This window comes from Cyprinodon tularosa, unplaced genomic scaffold (genome assembly GCF_016077235.1).
Source record: "Cyprinodon tularosa strain WSP-4 unplaced genomic scaffold, ASM1607723v1 ctg1268, whole genome shotgun sequence".
Lineage (NCBI taxonomy): Eukaryota > Metazoa > Chordata > Actinopteri > Cyprinodontiformes > Cyprinodontidae > Cyprinodon > Cyprinodon tularosa.
In genome coordinates this window covers 59,783-79,154 of record NW_024038079.1, presented here as the reverse complement: position 1 = coordinate 79,154, position 19,372 = coordinate 59,783, and the positions used below count along the sequence as shown (strand labels likewise).

Sequence of the window (19,372 nt, the reverse complement as noted above, 5' to 3'; positions counted from 1 at the left end):
ACCTATCAAATAATTTACATGAAACAGTGTTGCTTAAACTAAGGAAGGTGATCATTGGATTGTTGCATCTCTATTCATATGATTTAAAATAAGTTGTTTAACTAAGACATCCAGGAAGGTCTAAACTAAAGATTTACATCATTTAATAAATTTAGCTGTATCGAATCTCTCTCCAAAGCTGAAAAGGCATTGATAATTGATAAACAATACAAAAAGAATAAATGGATCAAAGGTAAAAAATGGTTGAAAGTTTTGGGATTTAAAACTATGATTGGAATAAAGTAGGTCATTTTTGATATTTAGTGACAAGGCTAACTATACTTATGTAAAACAGGCTGATCATTCTTTAAGGTTTTAAAAAATAGAAAATATAATGATTGAAATTAAATTGGTCTAAATTGGAGATTTACAAATTAACAATTATGGAACTGCTTCTAAAATACAGTTAAGTTTTGGGTTCAACATGATAGGAAACATTTATTTCTCATGTAGGCCTTATATAAAAAGAAGGTCAAAGGATTGATAAAATACAGCTCCAAAGGACCAGATTTATAGTACAAAAAGAAGACAGCAAAGCTGTCATAAAGTGTCGGATCAATCATTAACCAATCAACAGGGTTCTCTCCATATGAGCTCCAGACAGGACGGATGTTTCCAGGACCTGCTACCCGCATTCCAGGATGGAAAGGTAAGCTTGCACATTTATCTCATAAAGATTTCTTCAATGAGTTACAGGTCCTGGCAGCGGAATTTACAAAATACTGGACGGCACAGGAACGTCCAGGCTCGGGACCAGTTCCGGAAATCGACTGGGTGCGCCTGAAGGTCATCAAAAGAAAATGGTCTGAACCTCGCTTCACCGGACCATACCGAGTCGTGGAGAGGACATCTCATGCTGTCCGTCTGCAAAGGAAAAGGAGACACGTGGTTCCATTAGAGTCAGTGCACAGCAGCTGAGGAGCCACAACGCACGCTACAAGGCATACAGGAGAATCTACAGTCTCAACCTGCGGTCGAGGAGTGTCTGCGGGCACATCCCAGCGCGGAGGAGGATCTGCAGTTCCAGGCAGAAGTGTAGCAGGGATTCCTGCCAAGACCACTTCATTTTCCTGAATTACAAGGCTTAAAAGGCCCGGACAGGCACAATAATCCTGTTCCGGTGTCCTTCCATTGAGAAAAGGAGATTGCACCCTCTCCTTAAACTCACTGTTATATTGGCACAATACTCCAATTTTCAGTGAGCAACGGACACTCAGGTGGAAAGCTGAGGTTTACAACCGAGGAGGAACACGTGAAGGATCAGGCTACAAGATCATCTTTAACTTATCTTCTCTTTATTGCGTGTTTTCGTTTTTTGCGAGCTCTTAAAGAACATTCGTTTCTTTTTTGCGCGTATTTTTGGATCGTTTCCTGACGAAGAATTCATATTCATTTTTGGAGGACTATCGAAGGAGCATAGAGACAAACTCTAAGTTCTTAATATTGAATCATGTGAAAAAAAGAAAAAAAAAAAGGTATTTTGTAATTTTTATGTGTTTATGATTTATTTTCTTTTTTGATGTTGTTATTGTTTTGTATTGACAAATTGCAATTTTTGTGGCGAGTATTGTCTTTTAAGTCTGCTGAGCATTTTTTTAGTAATTTCGAGATATCTTACTCTGGTTTTCTAATTTTATACTTGGGCTGATATTTCTATTGTGTTTTTTCTTCTATTGACATAACTGAGTTTTATGATTTTTCATATTTTATAAGTGAAATATATTTTTTAGTTTTTACTGGTTAAAATTTTGTGGTTCATCAGGTGAGTATTAAATTGTTGGATAGCGCAAGATACATTTGATAAGTTCAGATAATGGAGTTCAGCTTCAGACACATGACCTGGCCGTGGAGCTAGGAGGTGCTGTTTAAAAAGGGGACTGTTATATAATTGGGCTAATGTTTTAGTTTTTTAGTATACTAAATAGTTTTTTGGTTCCTCTATTAGAAGGCTTAATCAATTTATTTGTGAGGTCTGTGTGTCTCAGACCTCAAAACGGGGACTGTTAAAGAAAAATGATTATTTTTAGTTTTCAATACAGTTAATCTTATGGCATGTGTAAAAGGTATGTTGAACACTCTCATTTTGAACATATTTCTTAATTTTGAACAAGTTTGTGAAGATAACCTTTCCTTGAACCAAAATACTGAATTTAAGTTTGTTCATGAGAATTTATGGTGAGGCCCCCGCATTCCACAGCTGTCTGTGAAAGCTTATCTTAGCCAGATGACCCTAAGAATTCTAGATGCCAAGACAAGCTTTCCGCTTTTTCTTGTTAAAACAAAGAAGCAAATGACCCCAGATGTTTGCCGTAAATTAGGGGAAGCTCTAAGTTTTTCTGAGTGTCAGAGATAGCTCCTGGTTGGAGGAGCAAAAGCCAGCCTTATTTGAATAAATTAAATACAAGAGGATAAAACTTCCTACACAGAGTAACAAATCAGATTTGCTCTTGCAACTCTCCAAAGATGTCTTTGTACGTCTTTGCTTTCTTTTCTTCTCTCCATTTATGTCAGGTAATTGAATGTATGTCTCCGTTGTTCTGCAGTTTCTGGTGTAAGTTTGTGCATTGTCTTATTTCTAAGTTTATGCATTGTCTTATATTGGATTAAACTCTGTAATTCTGTGACGTCAACACGCAATGCTGGTTTTCCTTGTGGCCACACGCAGCTCGCCGAGTGGATCTGGGAAAGGAAGAGAGAAAACCAACATTTTTCCAAAGTTAACTATTTTAGAATAATTTCTTCCTTAACAACCCCGAAATCCCACATACTCCGCTCCAGACCGCCTGCACAAAGCAAAGCATCCATCCGCCGCTATGGCTCCAGACCGCTACGCTCTGAGTTTCTTGGAGATCGTAGAGAGCATGCGCGAGATGAACCAGGGTTTCCGCGGATCATTAGAAATAATTACTTTCTTCTTCTTCTTCTTCTTCTATTGAGTTTTCTGGCAGTTTGCATCCTGTGTGCATTACCGCCATCAACTGGACGGAGATGTAATTTAGAAATATAATGCCTATATATCTTTATATCTTCATGAAACTAAATTCTGTCTATACTAACACACACGCACATACACACACTAAATTCTCCCAGCTAATTCTGTATCTTTTAAATATTTAATAAGTGCTTTAATTATCTTATCTGATTGATGCTTCCCTAATAAATCAGCCATCTTTACTGAACTCCCCATTACCCTTTCCTGTTCTTTCCTCTCTTTTATATATTTGCTACAATAGATCAACACATGTTCTACTCCTTCGATTTCTCCACAATAACAACAATTACCCGTTGGATGTTTCCCTATTATTTTTAGACCTACATTTAAACTGGTATGCCCAATCCTTAACCTGTTTATCCATATTTCCTCTCTTCTACCCATTATACTGTTATATCTTATGCTAATATCTTTATGTATTTTATATAAATGTCTTCCTTTTTCTTCTAAATTCCATCTCTTCTGCCATACCTTATTTATTTTATCTTTAATAATTACTTTTATTTCTGTTCAACTTAGCGGGACATCATAATTCATTAATTTTTTTTTATCAAGGCCTTAATTGGCACTAAAATTATTTAAATATGTTTATCGAAGTATTTATAATTCTTTAATAAAAAATGCTTATAAAAATAATTTCGTCACATATATTATATCGCTATTAATTTGCGTGGAACTGATCATAAAGCCGTATGTTCGGAAAGGAAGCTCAAGGCGGAGAAAAAGCTAGAGGATATATATATATACGTATACATGTGTCTGTGTGTGTGTTTACATACATACAGGAGTCATGGAACTGTGCTTACAGCTCCTTCATATTTCATGTACACTAATAACTTGTGTACATGGTTCTTGTTGATGGCATTAAAATCATTTCTAATAGCATTAAAATAGCATTAAATTAGAGTCACTCATTCTTGTATGAACCCTGTGAGCGCTTAATTTAAAGCTACAGTGTGTAATTTTCAGCGACATCTAGCGGTCAGACTGCAGACCGCAGCAACATGAACATCTCCCCCCCACCGCTTCTCCCCCCCAACAGTATGGCGAGCGTTATGGGACAAAATGTCTTCCACGACGTCCGCATCACCTACCTTCTCAAGTGATGAGGTTTGTTTACATAGATAATTTTACAGATAGTATTTCATTAGTCTGTGTAGGGTATAGATTTCAGTACTGTCTCAGTTCATCTATCTTAACTTGCCGTAGTTACTTTCGAGCGTAATGGGCGATCTCGCAATCGCTAGTTTGTTGGCTCTGTGCTGCCGTAGCGCAAAAATGTCTGCCTCCATGGCTGCGAGACCGGCTCCTATGTAATTATAAATAACGAATTTTAAGGCATTGCAAATATTAAGGTTAAGAGGCTGAGCTCGTAGATGATGATAAATAACATAGTCATGTATAATATATTACATTTCTTACTGTATATCCCTGTAATTATTACACACTGTAGCTTTAATATGACATATTAAAAAAATCCCACCATCACTGCATGAAAAGTGAGATTTTCGTCCCCGTAAACTCCCGCAGATCTCCCTGATTTTCGTCAGTTTCCGACAATTTGCAACCCGCGCTTGTCCACGTTTGTCGGGCCACAAATTGTCGGAAACGGACTCTGACGTATGTGGAGAGCGATCAGCTGTACTAATGGCCCTAATTAGCATATGAATGCAGCAAACATGCGCGGCTGGCCAGGTCTGGCTTGAATAACCTACTCAGTATTGGCTGAAACCACTATTCTCAAACAAGTGAAATCGCTTGTGATTGGCAGCAAAACCACACGTGGCCACGCCAGGCTTTAATTTTCTTACTGAGTATTGGACGGAACCACTTCTTTTTAAACAAGTAAAGTCGCTCGTGATTGGTTGGTATATATATATATTTACATAAAAATTTACATATATATATATATGAATATATATTTATTCATTCATATATTTATTCATTCATATGCTGTGTATTTATGTTATCCTACACTACTACACAATTATTAGGCTACCATCAAGGACATGAATGAATTTATACAGGAAATGAACATTTGCCAGGAAGCTGTTTATGCAAAGAAAGAGCTTTATTAAAACACATACAACTATATACAACGCGTATCCAAACACATGGGTATCTAAAAGTTACAACTCCGTGAACGGTCCGCTTGCTTCCTCGGGGTTGGAGGTAACTGGCAGCATTCTCTCCGAGGCAGGTCCGATGTGCAGACGCCTACTGTGCGTGGCCCTGTACTTCGGCATCGCTTCTAACTGGGACTGCAGCTTAACACAGAGTTCAGTGAGATCCGGCCTAAGAAATGGCGGCGACCGTACAATCCATCCAGAGACACCGCCAAAGACGCCATCTTCTTTGTCGGACATGAGGCCGACGGTGGCGGACTTCCAGAGTTCCACTTCCTCATCTGCTAGCACACTCTGCCTCGCTTTCAGCAGCTGAAAAAAAAAACAATGAATCAGCGCACTGCGTAAATAAAGTCTTACCCTCTTTCTTCTGGCCCGACTCCGAGCAGATTGCTTGGCAGCCTCCGCACGCAACGTGTTGGCTGGCTGCGTATATCTGAAGCTCCTGCATACCGTCTCAAAATACGTCTTACAGGCAGCTGGAAAACAATTAAATGAGAGTGGTATGAATAAAAAATCAAACGCAAGTCACAGTAACAAGGAAGGAGAAAACATTAAAACAAGTCACGTACACACAATGTCGTCTTTATCAACATCGTGCAAATCTGGACTTGCTGATATGGCTCCGAGCAAATAGGAGGTCTGTGAAAACAAAATGTAAAGCTATGATCGGTATCTATCCGTATCCGTTGCCTTTTACTGCAGAATGAAAGCATATTCTTTAAATCTTACCCTTGCTCCGGTTCATAGCACCTGCAATTAGTCTCCGAGTTGTGAAGACGGCGTACTGCTTCCTGTGAATCACAAAAAATACACTTTAATAAAGCTTGTTCTTGCAAGGCTACTATTAGCCGTAGCTTTAGGCTAGGCTGTTATTAGCCGTAGCTTTAGGCTAGGCTGCTATTAGCCGTAGCTTTAGGCTAGGCTGCTATTAGCCGTAGCTTAGGCTAGGCTGCTTATAGCTTAGCAGGCAGTAATCGAACATATATTTACCGCTAGCATCTCTTCTTTGAGTTCGTCTTGTTCGATGCAGAGTCGCCATCCCGTCCAAGAGGAGTTTTACCCCGAAATCCCACATGATCCGCTCCAGACCGCCTGCACAGAGCAAAGCATACATCCTCCACTGTGGCTGCAGACCGCGCCGCTCTGAGTTTCTTGGAGATCGTAGAGAGCATGCGCTAGGTGAACCAGGGTTTCCGCGGATCAATAAAAATAATTAAAAAATCAATCTTTTTTTTTTTTAAATCAAGGCCTTAATTGGCACTAAAATTATTTAAATATGTTTATCAAAGTATTTATAATTCTTTAATAAAAAATGCTTATAAAAACAATTTTGTCAGATATATTATATCGCTCCAGGCGGAGAAAAAGCTAGAGGATATATATGTGTGTGTGTGTGTGTGTGTTTACATACATACAGGAGTCATGGAACTGTGCTTACAGCTCCTTCATATTTCATGTACACTAATAACTTGTGTACATGGTTCTTGTTGATGGCATTAAAATCATTTCTAATAGCATTAAAATAGCATTAAATTAGAGTCACTCATTCCTGTATGAACCCTGTGAGCACTTAATTTAATATGACATATTAAAAAAATCCCACCATCATCCAGCATATGTTCAGTTTCTGCCCAAATATATATATATTTTTTTGTAGATTTTTGTAACGGGGATAGGGATAATTCAAAACTGCTTTTTTTCAATGAACTTGTTCTCTACTCCCAAACTCAGCATCTCTTTTCATTCCTGTAATAAGAAGTTTCTTTTGAATGGATTTGATTAAAGTTTAAGTCCCTCGGTATAAAATAAATATTTTGATGGAGATGAGAAATCTGCTTAGTTTGGATCCAATCATTTAAATAAACGGTGTTATTATTATTATTTTTTTATATATATATATAAGAATTGTGCTATAATTTCTAGTCACCGATCTGTTGCTGCTATATTTCAATTTGACGAACCGGAATTTGTCGATGTTCTTTTTCCTGTTTGGTGTGATTGCAATTGCGGATCTTGACCTGGCCGGACCTTATGACCACAGTGTACCAATCTTCTGATGGCTACTTCCAACAGGATAATGCGCCATGTTATAAAGTGAATCATCTCAGACTCATTTCTTGAAACTTTTCCACTTAATTAATTGTGAATTGAGCATATTGACAGACAACATTTTATTTTTTATCTTAAATGCAGTTTTTTTTTTATAATTACTGCTCTAAATGTATTGCTCTGTCAGCTAAAGATCTGTTTTGGTCTCTATACTTTAATTAAATAAATCAATTCAAGCTAAAATGTAAGAGGCTATACTGAGCCTGATCTCTTTGTATCAGAGATTTTCTTACCTTTTAGAAAAATGTCACTTGGAGTAAAACCCCCCCTGCAACCCTGATTTGCATTTGTATAGCTCACAGCATGTTCATTTACATGTTAAAGCCTCCCCTAGAATTCCATGGGGGGGAGACATGGGGGGAACACTGCCTAAGAAAGTCCACGTCAATTTCTGACAATTTACGGGAGTTTTCGGCGAAGCCTGCAAATTGCCGTAAACTGCCGCTAACCTGAAGTTCCACGACAATCTACAGTGCCGCATATTGACGAAAATCCCACTGTTCATGCAATGCTTATGTGTGTCTCTGTTATTCGCAGATTTTGTGGTTCTGTTGGCTTCATCAGGGTGTGATTTACAGCTCTCACTGAAGTGAAGTGCCAGGGATGAGGATTAGTGCTTCTAAATCTGAGACCATGGTCTTGAGCCGGAAAAGGGTAGAATGCCTTCTCCAGGTTGGGGAGGATGTACTGCCCCTAGTGGAGGAGTTTAAGTATCTTGGGGTCTTGTTCACGAATGAGGGGAAGATGGAGCACGAGATCAATAAGTGGATTGATGAGGTGTCTGCTGTGAAGCGGGCCCTGTACCGGTCTGTTTTGGTGAAGAGAGAGCTGAGCCAAAAAGCAAAGCTCTCAATTTACCCGTCGACCTATGTTCCTACCCTCATCTATGGTCATGAGCTTTGGGTCATGCCCGAAAGAAAGAAATCTCAGACACAAGCGATTGAAATGAGTTTTCTCTGTAGTGTGTCTGGGCTGTCCCTTAGAGATAGGGTGAGGAGCTCAGTCATCTGGGAGGACTCTGAGTAGAGCCGCTGCTCCTCCACATCGAGATGAGCCAGTTGAGGTGGCCCGGGCATCTGATTAGGATGCCTCCTGGACGTCTCCCTGGTAAGGTGTTCCAGGCACATCCAACTGGGAGGAGGCCCAGTGGGAGACCCAGGACACGCTGGAGGGACTATGTTTCTTGGCTGGCCTGGGAGTGCCTTGGGATTCCCCCGGAGGAGCTGGCCGAAGTGGCTGGGGAGAGGGACGTCTGGGCCTCCCTACTGAAGCTGCTCCCCCCCCAAACCCGACCCAGGATAAGCGGACGATGGATGGATGGATGGATGGATGGATGGATGGATGGATGGATGGATGGATGGATGGATGGATGGTCATGGTACGGAATTGTGCTAAGTAAATACACTTGCTGTGTCTTACAAAGAGCGAAGAATTTAAAGTATAATACAAATGAATACAAAAAGTATGGATTTTAAACATACTTCCGGTAGAAAAAAAAAAGAGGTTTAAATGTTCATACTATAATCGTTATGGTTAACAGTGAAACTGGTGATTTTATTCCAACGATGACATTCATAATGTACTGTTGGTGCTTTAGCTAATATCGTTCAAAACTTTTTAGATTACTATTGGTTTATTGCATTGTTAATTTTACAAACTTAGCTTTCTGCTCTGGGTTATACAGTTCAAATGTTACATGCAAGTAATTGCTTCAGGAAAAGGGAAAATGTTATGTCCTGTAATAGCATGAAAAGTACAGAAGGAGAATACGAGAGTAAAGAGATAACTGAAGCTGAGCTACATCTGATGCTACTTATTTTCAACCCCTTCAATATAGCAAAAACACAACAGTTCCACATTTATTTTGATTCCTAATCTTTTTCCTTTGAATATTATGTGTTTTAATTGGTTCAGATATATTTTGATACAAATTAGCTCTCAACTGCAATTATTTTCCCCACCTTTGTTTGATCTTAGTTTCTGTTGTCATCATAATGTCTCTCCTCTTTTTTAATTTCTTCTCACCTCCTCAAGAATTCTTCATATCCTCAAGAAGTTAAAACCAAATTAAAATCCCATATATAATTTGTCTTCTTTCTTGTACTTTATGTGATTTTCTCATCCATTCTACAGAGGCCTTGCAGTGCCACTTCACCTGGGATCTAGAACCTACCAAATCCCAACTAAAATATTCAGGTATTCACTGGAGGACATCGGCACAGATGAGGGAAACGTCTGGCTGGGTCACATCTCCAAACTGCAGGGATTCATTCACTTTAAGCTGGGCTCCTCTGACAAAGCCCTGACCATCTTCCGACGAGCCAGTGAGACCTTCCAACGTCTTAAAAACTCTGATGACGATCCCTGGTTGATGTTGAACTTTGGGAATCTGGCTTGGCTGAACCATCTTATGGGTGAAGATAAGAAGAGTCATGATTACCTGTCAAAGGTTGAAGCTCTAATGAGAGAATACTCAGCTCTACCTGAGGAAGACCTCCACCCAGAGGTCTGTGCTGAGACGGCCTGGACCCTGATGAAGTTCGACAAAGAGAAGCAGCTGCAGGCTGCAGAGCTCTTCCAGAGAGCCGTGACGATGCAGCCAGGAATGTCAGACCAGCTGGGCAAAATTATTTGCAGAGACAACATCGAATGTCTCCGGACCTTTACTGGTTGATTATTGTCTTTATTCAGACCCCGCTGGTTTTCAATTGGTTACCCCTGGTTTAATGTTTATAAATATTTATTTCACGTCATGTGCGCCATCCAATGCAGATCATTGGCACCATCCACATGTAGTGAAAACTAGTGTAATTGGATGAGTCATATAACGCAAACACTCATTGGTTAGCTAAAGGAAATCATCAGAAGCAAGCAGGTGTTCTTCAAAATGCAAACCTGAATTGTCTATGCCATGCTACAATGTAGGATTCAGAAAAAGATGTTGTAGTGTCTGAAAGGTCAGACACAGGTGAGAGCGTATCGGGAGATGGAGACCAACAACACCTCCCTCCTCCTTGGCCCTATCTCAAAGAATTTTTCGAAATAGTCGATAAATTGAGCTTTCAATTCATATAGTGGCATCTGGCTTTTTCTTTTTAAAGGTTACTTTATACTTTTATACTTTAAGTAGTTTTTGGAGCACATACTTTTTCAAATGTGTGTACTTTTGACACCACTGAAGGTCATAAAGGTTTCTTCAGAAAAATATCTTTGTAGTCTGAAAGAAATTTAATGTTTCAATTTAATATAAGGGATTTAAGCTGTTTGATCATTTGTTTTATCATCCAGTTCTAATCTGAGGAAGAATGTTGCTCAGAAGGTGTACGAAGAGAAATTAAAACATCTTCAAGTTTTTACAGAATTTATTCCATTCATGTTTAACAAAGTAATTTATATCAGCCCAAATTACAGAGGAAGTCTTCACCTTCTTTGTCTTAGGCCTGCCCTCTGTCTTCTTAGCTTTGGAAACAGCAAAATGGCCCACATCTACTAGAAGATTTCCAATTTATCCAAAAATGCAACATCCAGTCAGCACGTACCTCTTCCAAAGTCTCCAGCTGCATCATGCCTTCTCACCCAGACCATAGCATTACCTAGTAAGGTGATGGTAGACCTTCTCAGATCATCATAGATCAAGCGTTAGAATGTCCCTTTGGCTGACTTGCTACCATACACACACATGATCAGTAACAGAAAATGATGAAATAAAAAAAAAATAATCTTCAACAAAGCATACCACTAGAATTCTTCCAAATTACCCCTAGATTTTTTAAATGAAGCAGAAAAACAAACAGCTTTATTTTAACTGATGAGCTGCAGAATTTCGCTGTTTCCAGGTAAAGCTCAGCAATAAATGTCATGTGACACCATAACATTTATTTTCCACACTCATAAAGGTGTAAAACCCTTAATAAGCATAACCATATAACCTTTGGGCCTCCATACTGTCGGTTTATGGCCAGAATCCATCTCAGTGACGTTTTGACCTCCTCCAGGAAATCAAAATGTTTCTGTGAGTTTCTATTTCATAGGAAATTAAAGCATAAACCTTCAGCTTGAGATAATTATTACCAGTACATTGATTACATATCTTTATGGTGCTGCACCTTAAAGATGAGAGAATAAATAAGAGCAGAACCTGAGAAGCTTTTATTCACCAGAGACACCAAACAGCTGGAAGATGAGGTGAGTCACTCTTTCTGCTGATTTTATATGCACAGGTTTTCAGTTAGTCAAGATTTAACAGTAATCTGTTCACAGAGTTAATATCAAACTAAAACTGGAGCAGTTTCTGTTTAAAGCTCCTTTAAAAACATCCATCTGCTCATCATTCTGATGTTGATCATTTTCCAGACAGAAATGTCTGACTTAACCTACACCAATGATGGATCGTTATGTAGTTACTGCTCTGACTTTATATTATTCAATATTTAATCAAACAACTTTTGTACTGTCATAGTTTATGTTGTCCTGTGAACACACACCCAACTAGCTGTGTTTGGACAAGTGTGATTCGACCTCAAATTATGGTCAAGCAGATAACTGTGCACAGATTTGGAATACATTGAAAACAACCTCCATTCAAAATATAAACATTTATTATCAAAAATAAATAACTCAACTCCAGGTCTAACATATTTTAGTTAAAAACTGATGAAATCAAAATAAACCAAGTAGCTACTATGTTCACATAGAAGAAAAACGCAAATAAAAATACTAATATGGATAAAATGATGCAATGATATCTCAGTTCAGCAGGAAATTTGTGTTTGAGGGTTAAAGTTTAACTTAAAGAGATTGGAATGAGGTCAAATTAGCTTTAAATCTAATTTAGAGCAACTTTAGTTTTCAAACCAATTTACAAAGCAAATCCAAAAGGTAAATAAATCATTGTCTGGTAAATAATATTTCATAAAATGTTTCTTTAATTAAAGATCAACATCCATTGAGATAATTGATCTCATAATTATGTGATGGTTTAAGGGAGAACAAACATGGGTAAGAAACTCAGTGAAAGAGGGTTTAGCCTCTGGTTAACTGGCATTTAGTCAGCAGCATGTGGTTGCGATTAGCTTTGCTGTTCACCTTTGGAACACAGTATAACATTTGAAATAACCATAAATAAAGAAAATGCAAAATCCAAAATGTTTAGCTGAAAATGCTGTATTTCTCCAGACCGCTACCTAGTTGAATGATGAAGAGTCTTCAGTGATGCTTTGGGCAGCTGGTGATTTCATAGGGTTGGTGGGATGCTTGGTTCTTTTGGATGATTGAGGGTTCCTTAGTCTCTCTCTGACTTTTGGCTGAAAGGTACTTCTGTGAACTTGATGAGAGAATTTTGCACACAGTCTGTTCAAAGCAACCTGGTTCTGCAAGTATTTTGCAGGTCTGCTGAACTTGACTTAACCTTCTGAAGAGTGAAATCCTTCAGCCTGCAGTGAAAGCCAATCGCATATCTGATAATGCAGCCTGGGCAAGGTCCACAAGAAGAGAGTGAGAGGTGGGATCTCAAGCCTTTATAGCAAGCACAGTAGAAGGCCTCATACTGTAGAGGCCTTTCCTATTAGGTGGCTACTGCCTCGCCCTACCTACTTCTCACTTCAATTGTGTGAACCTGCAGAGGGTCGGCCATATTAAACCCCATCTTAAAGCAATAAGGTATGAGTGTGAGTAGTTTATGAGGCCTTCAACAGATACAGAGGACCTGTTTCCCTCTTATGCAGCAGGTGCAGCACTAAATTGTGCATGGAGAAGGGGATATAACTTCTGCATATGAGTTTTATACATTCACTGAGAAAAAAACAGTACAAAAAACAAATGCAATAGAAAATGCAGCCATTTAAAATAAAAGCCAAAACTGACAGTCAAAAAAAATAAATGCTATGAAAAATTGATGCTGCAAAAAAAAAAAAAAAAATCTATAGGAAATGTCTTTTTTCTGCTCCTACACCTGCCTTTGAAACACTAAATATCGATGAAGCAGCTGGACCTGCTTTCAGGTTTCATAAGTCGCTTAGCAGTTGCTATTTACATTTGTTCATCAGAATGTTTGATGATCCTGAAGGCACACGCAGAAGAAAGTTTGAGCACATAAATCAGTTTGGACATTATATGTGGTTTGGGTGAAAATACATTTAGATGTCTTGTAATACACCAAAAAAACCTTTTAAAGATCAGTTCAGAAGTTTTTCCATGAGGGCCAGAGCTCCTTCTTTCACCAGTTTGCTGTTTCTCCTGGTTTAGACTGAAACCTAGAAAATAAAAAACCCTCCTTCTCCTTACAGCTTTGTTCCACTCTGTGTTGGTTTGTCAAGTGAAATACACAGAAAATGTTAATTATTTCGCTTTCAACATGAGTCTAGAGTTGGTGAGGATTTTTTGTTTTGGCACATTTTACAGTCAGAATCAACCTTTGTTTTGATTCTGAAAGACTTTTCAGCCAAAGCACAATTTTATCTGATTGCCGATTTCAAATATCATGACATCAGCGGATTGTACAGAAAACCTCCTAATCATAAAACCATGTGACTAAAAACCTGGAGCAGGACAGACATTCTCACAGGATCAGAGCTTCAGATGCTGGAAATGAGAGAAATAACCAAAAGCTACAATAATAATAAAAAAATGGATGTTCCAGGAACAATGAAACAGATGTTTTTACTACTTTTTTCTTCTTTCTTTTTCTGTTACCCAAAATATGTGACATTTCTGCTGCTGCAGGTTAATATCTGTCATGTTTATTGTCTCATCAGTTCTGCTCAGAGTCTGGAGAACAAACTGGAGGCCCTTCAGTGCCATTTCACCTGGAACCTCGATCCTGGAAGTCACAGACTTACTGTTATACAGAAGATTGTAGAGGACTTCGGCACAGAAGAGGGAAACATTTGGCTGGGTCACATCTACAACCTGCAGGGATTCATCCAGTCCAAGATAGGCTCCTCTGAAGAGGCCCTGAAGTTCTTCAGCCGAGCCACTGAGACCTTCAAACGTCTTAAAAACTCTGATGAAGGTCCCTGGTTGATGGTGAACTTTGGGAATCTGGCTTGGCTGCACCATCATATGGGTGAAGATGAGAAGAGTCAGAATTACCTGTCAAAGGGTGAAGCTATGATGAGTAAATACCCGGCTCCACCTGAGCAAGACCTCCACCCAGAGGTCTGTGCTGAGAAGGCCTGGACCCTGATGAGGTTTGACGAAGAAGAAGCTGCCAAGCTCTTCCAGACAGCCATAGAAATGCAGCCAAATAACATAGAATGGCAGAGCAGCTGGGCCATATTATCAGCGGACACCTTCAGAAAGAGCAGGAACAGAATGAGTCCTGATGTCCTGGAGAAACTGAGATCTGCCACAGAAAATGATCCAGAAAACCTATATGTTGCTGCTCTTTATTTGGAGGCACAAGCTTTACAAATCCAGCATGAAGTTCGAGAATTGGCTGAAAAGGTCCTGGAGAGGTCTACAAGCCGTTACAATGGCATCACCCCACTACTACGTCTCTACAGAGAGTATATATCTAAAGATGAAGCTGTTGAGTTAGCTGAGCAGGCCTTGAAGAGACATCCTGACTCACGTGTTTTAAAGAGATGTGCAGCTATCTGCTACGTGAAGAAGATTTTTCCTCCAGACTTCAAACCCAATACTCCAAGAACAATCCATCGAGCCATCACTCTCTGGGAGAAAATGTTGGATCACTATGGGGAATCTAAACTTCAAGAACAAATAACTCTAGCTGATTTATATGGAAAGGTGAATACAGAGAAAGCTGACCACATTTACAGAGAGCTGCTGGACAGAGAAAATCTGGATTCAGCAGAGATACAAATGCTTTACCACTTTTATGCTAAATATTTATTTTTCAATAAAAAAAATAGTCACAGGTCTATTGAGTACCACATGAAGGCAGCAAAGATTCCAGAAGAATCCAGTTATCGACAGACGAGCATCAATGAGCTGGAGAAGACCTTGGAAAGAAACAAAAATCCATCAAAGAGCTGGAAAGGAACTCAGACAGACCCAGAATTGATTAATAAGATCACGGAGCTTCTGACCAGCCTGAAAAATCAGCCTGAAACACAGAATCAGTGAATAATAGAAAAGCAATCTGAGAGCGCAAACCTCTGCCAAGCAGCAAATTTTGCAACCAATTGTGACCTACACCTATAGCTAAAACTTGCACATGATCTGGATCATATAAAATCCATTCATAGGTTTTCAATTGATCCTGCTAACAAACTTTTCTTTTGTTTTTGTCTTTAGTTAAATACCTCCAGACATTTTGAGTCTGATGCTGAGGCTGACAACAGTCACTGCTGCCACCCTCTTGATTAGTGGGGAACTGCTTGTCCCTCCAAATATCCCACAATGTTAGATAATCTTTAAGAAAATTCCTGTATGCAGAGTATGACGTGGATCATCGCCAGAATGTAATGGATTAATAATTGGCATAAAGGACACCTCTGAGAGAAATTTCATTAAAATCCACCTATAACATATTAAGTTATTTTGTATACAGACAGACTGACAGACAGACAAACCCTCTTAAAAACATAACCTCCTTGGCAGAGGGAATTTAGGAAATCACAACCTGCAGGTATATCTGCAGCCAGATATAGTTCTGCAGAGTTCTGACTCAGGCTTTCTGAATACTAAGATCCATTAATTGAATAAGAATACAATTAAAAAGTTCACTGTAATCAAAAAGTTATTTTAATCATAAAAACAGACTTCCTCAAAATGCAGAATCCAACTTACTAAATAAGGCTGTAGATGCTCATCATAGCTTCACAATTATTTGTTTAATATGTTGAAATTCATTAATCATTTTCTTTAACTCATACTTCAGCAGCATTTTATTTTTTTTTATCTGAAATCCCAATCAAGTAAAACCAGGAAATAATCTGTTAATGAGAACAATATGAATGAAAATTTAGTAAAGTGAAACTTGAAGCAAATTCACAGAAATTGAGAAAAATAATAGAAATCAGCAGAATATAATATTGAGCGAGGAGCCATCCTGAAGACAGTTGTCACAGATTTACTTCCATATGCAGAGGATGTCTCTTGTAGTGAAATTAAATTTTAAAGAGTTGAAATCTACTTTTTTTCTTGCCTGTTTAAAGCTCTCTGTGCTTTTGGTGCTTTTCCTCCTCACTTTAAACCAGAGGTTCTCAATCCTGGTCCTCAAATAGGCTACCACTGCCCTGCATGTTTTAGATTTCTCCTCTCTGTCACCCGATTTATATAAATGAATGATTAACAGGCTTCTACAGCACTTGTAGGCTGCTGAGGAGGTCATGCAATTATTTGTATCAGGTGTGCTGCAACAGAGAGACACTGGCTGCATTCAAATTTATGGGCTGTGTCTTCCAAGAACGCACCCTCCCTGGACTGGATCCTTCGAAGTCTGCGAAAATAAGGAGACTGGAAGAGTTTTGCCTGTGAATTCAACAATTTCTTGCCTTTCGCAGCTTTCACCGCCATTCGCTTTGTCGCCTAGCAACCGTGACATTTGACTCACAAAGCAGGAAAAGTATGAATAAGGAACTTTTCAAAACTGTTTCTTTTTTATTTTTTTATTGTAAAGTGAACAAAGACTACACTCATGGTAGCATGAACAAATAAAAGCAAATGTAATGTTAGAAAAGGGGTAGAAAGATATAAGAAAATTTAAACAATGGATGTATAAAAAATATATATGCAAAATATGTTATATTCAACAACAAAAATACTTAGTTAAGCAAATTGTGCAAAATAGCAATAAAAAAAGGTCCCCCAACACTGCAGATATATTAAAATCTGTCCTTAAGTTACAGTCTAACCCATTTACACAGTAACAGATAAAAACCGCTCGGAAAAAGAAACATTACCCACCACATATCTGACTCAATAACCATTTCAAAAACAATTTTCATGAATTTCAGACGGGACTTTTCATATACTTGTATTTAATTAAACTGCACTTCAAATATTCACCACTGTTATGTGGCAGGTACGGTTGTCCTCTGATCACGGAGCAGCCGCCTTGCTTGGTCTCACAATGAATCATGGGATATCCAAGGTTACGTAGGCTACACTGGACCCATCCTTAACGGGCAAAAAGAAGGATGCATTTGTCATCTGCATAAAGAGAAGTCTTGGAATCCGAACAGACCTTGGCGCGACACTAGGACATAATCAGCCTACGAATCTGGCCTTCAGAGGACGCAGCCCCTGAATTCGAATTCAGCCATTTAAAACATGAAGGGCAGTGATATTATTAGATTTGAGACCTAATGCTTTAAACTATAACATTGCACCAGTTGTTGAGTCAATAATAATGGTAGCTTATCCTCTGGGGTTGTTCCAAGGAACCTGCAACTCTAAAATCACGAAAAACGTAGTTTACAAGCAATTAATGTCTTTATTTGAACAACTTGACATTTTAGAAATACGTCAATCTAGTTTTAAGGGTTTGCATCGTAAAGTATGCCCTTCTAAGAGTTTTCAATGATGTGCTCCTAGCAAAGACTCCATCAACCTTCTTGATTATTGTGCTCCTTGATCTATTTGGCATAATAGACCATGCAATTTCAATCTCCCGTTTAGAACAATGTGTAGGTGTTAAAAGTAGTGCACTGCTTAGCTTAGTTATTTGACTGACTAAATTTTCTTTGTCAAAGTGGGTGATTTAGAATCATCCTCTGACTCTTTTGCGGGGTCCCACAGGGCTCATTGATGGGCCCTCTTGTTTTCTCAATCTACTACTTGGCTCTACTGTAGGTTTAGGAAACAAGCAGTTTACATTTACTGTTTTGCAGAGGATTCCTGAATTTATCTCCTCCTTAAAAAGGACCACTCACTAGATCATCTACTTAAATGTCTTCATGATAAAAAGGCAACAAAGCAAAGGGAAAGTGCATGAATATGTGTTAAGTTGAAAATGGAGAATTAAAAAAATGAATGCTATTTGATACCAATTATAGTGAAAGACTACATAAAATACAAAGAAGCACTCAAACCAGTGGATATGCTTATAAATAGTTATATAAAACAATAAACAATTGTATCACTAAGAATGAATTGGTGCTAAATAAAACTTGAATAAATTGTGTTTCAAGGATAAATGATTAGAATACTTATTAAACATAAATGTTTAAGGCTCATCGTTAGCTAAGGTGTGTTTAGTAAAGGCAAATATACATACAAATCATGGTTTGAATTATTATTGTAAAACTAATGTAATTTAACAATAAAAATTTAATAAAAGAAAATTATCTCCAAGGTCCCTGAATTCTTGAGTGTTTTATCTCTCCACAGAAACATCACAGAGGAATAAACAACATGCAACATTCAATTTAATTCAGTTCTCATACTTGTAGCCATTTGCAAGTCATCTTACTGATTCATTCAGGACCTGATAGGGACCAGCAGTCTCAGCAAAGACTTCAAGTGTCACGCTCTACAGGCACGAATGGACAAAACAGAGCAGTTGGCACAGTTAGATTGTTTATTTTACTCTTGGTCAGGCAGGCAAGGGTCAGATCCGTGAAACCAGTCAGAGTTTTGGGAAAATCCTTGAATCAGTGGTTGGGCAGGCAGGAGGTCGTCACCAGGGAGTCCAAGATAACTGACGAGGGTGAGGGTCCAGATAATCAGACGAGACACTGGGGGAAGAAAACAGGCAGGTTCAGGAGAGGGAACAAACTTGGCTTAATCAAAACTAGACTTGAGCAGAAAGATGGCCTGAGAGTGTTTACCACTAGGGGTTAGACAACAATCTGACGGCAAGCAGGTGGAGGTCAGTCCTTATATTGGGTCCACTGCTGATCAGGGAATGACCTGCAGGTGTGAGAGTCACAGCAGCTGATGAGACTCCAAGACTACCCTCTCCCCAGACACTGAATACAGCTCTGCTGTGGGCAGTGAGAGACACAGTTTCTCCATCACATCCTGGCTCTATGGAGTCAGGATTCTGCGAAAAGTCCCCACACACAATATTCCTACGAGCATCCTTACTTCATACAGACACTCATAAACTACTCCTCACGCACATGCTTAACATTTTACATTATTTGCCTTAATATCTGATCTTAAAAATTATATAACTCTAGCTAATTTATATGCA

At 38.7% G+C, this 19,372-nt stretch overlaps 1 protein-coding gene and 1 pseudogene across 1 annotated transcript; both read left to right on the top strand.

The window, feature by feature from the left end:
* The first annotated feature begins 9,402 nt into the window (after positions 1-9,402).
* On the top strand, positions 9,403-9,943 carry LOC119777743 (annotated as a pseudogene).
* A 1,438-nt stretch (positions 9,944-11,381) lies between these two features.
* LOC119777745 (interferon-induced protein with tetratricopeptide repeats 1-like) lies at positions 11,382-15,777 on the top strand. Its single transcript, XM_038276743.1, has 2 exons — positions 11,382-11,454; positions 14,022-15,777. The coding sequence occupies exons 1-2, from the start codon at positions 11,450-11,452 to the stop codon at positions 15,352-15,354; spliced, it is 1,338 nt and encodes a 445-aa protein (XP_038132671.1). The 5' UTR covers positions 11,382-11,449; the 3' UTR covers positions 15,355-15,777.
* The last annotated feature ends 3,595 nt before the right edge of the window (positions 15,778-19,372 follow it).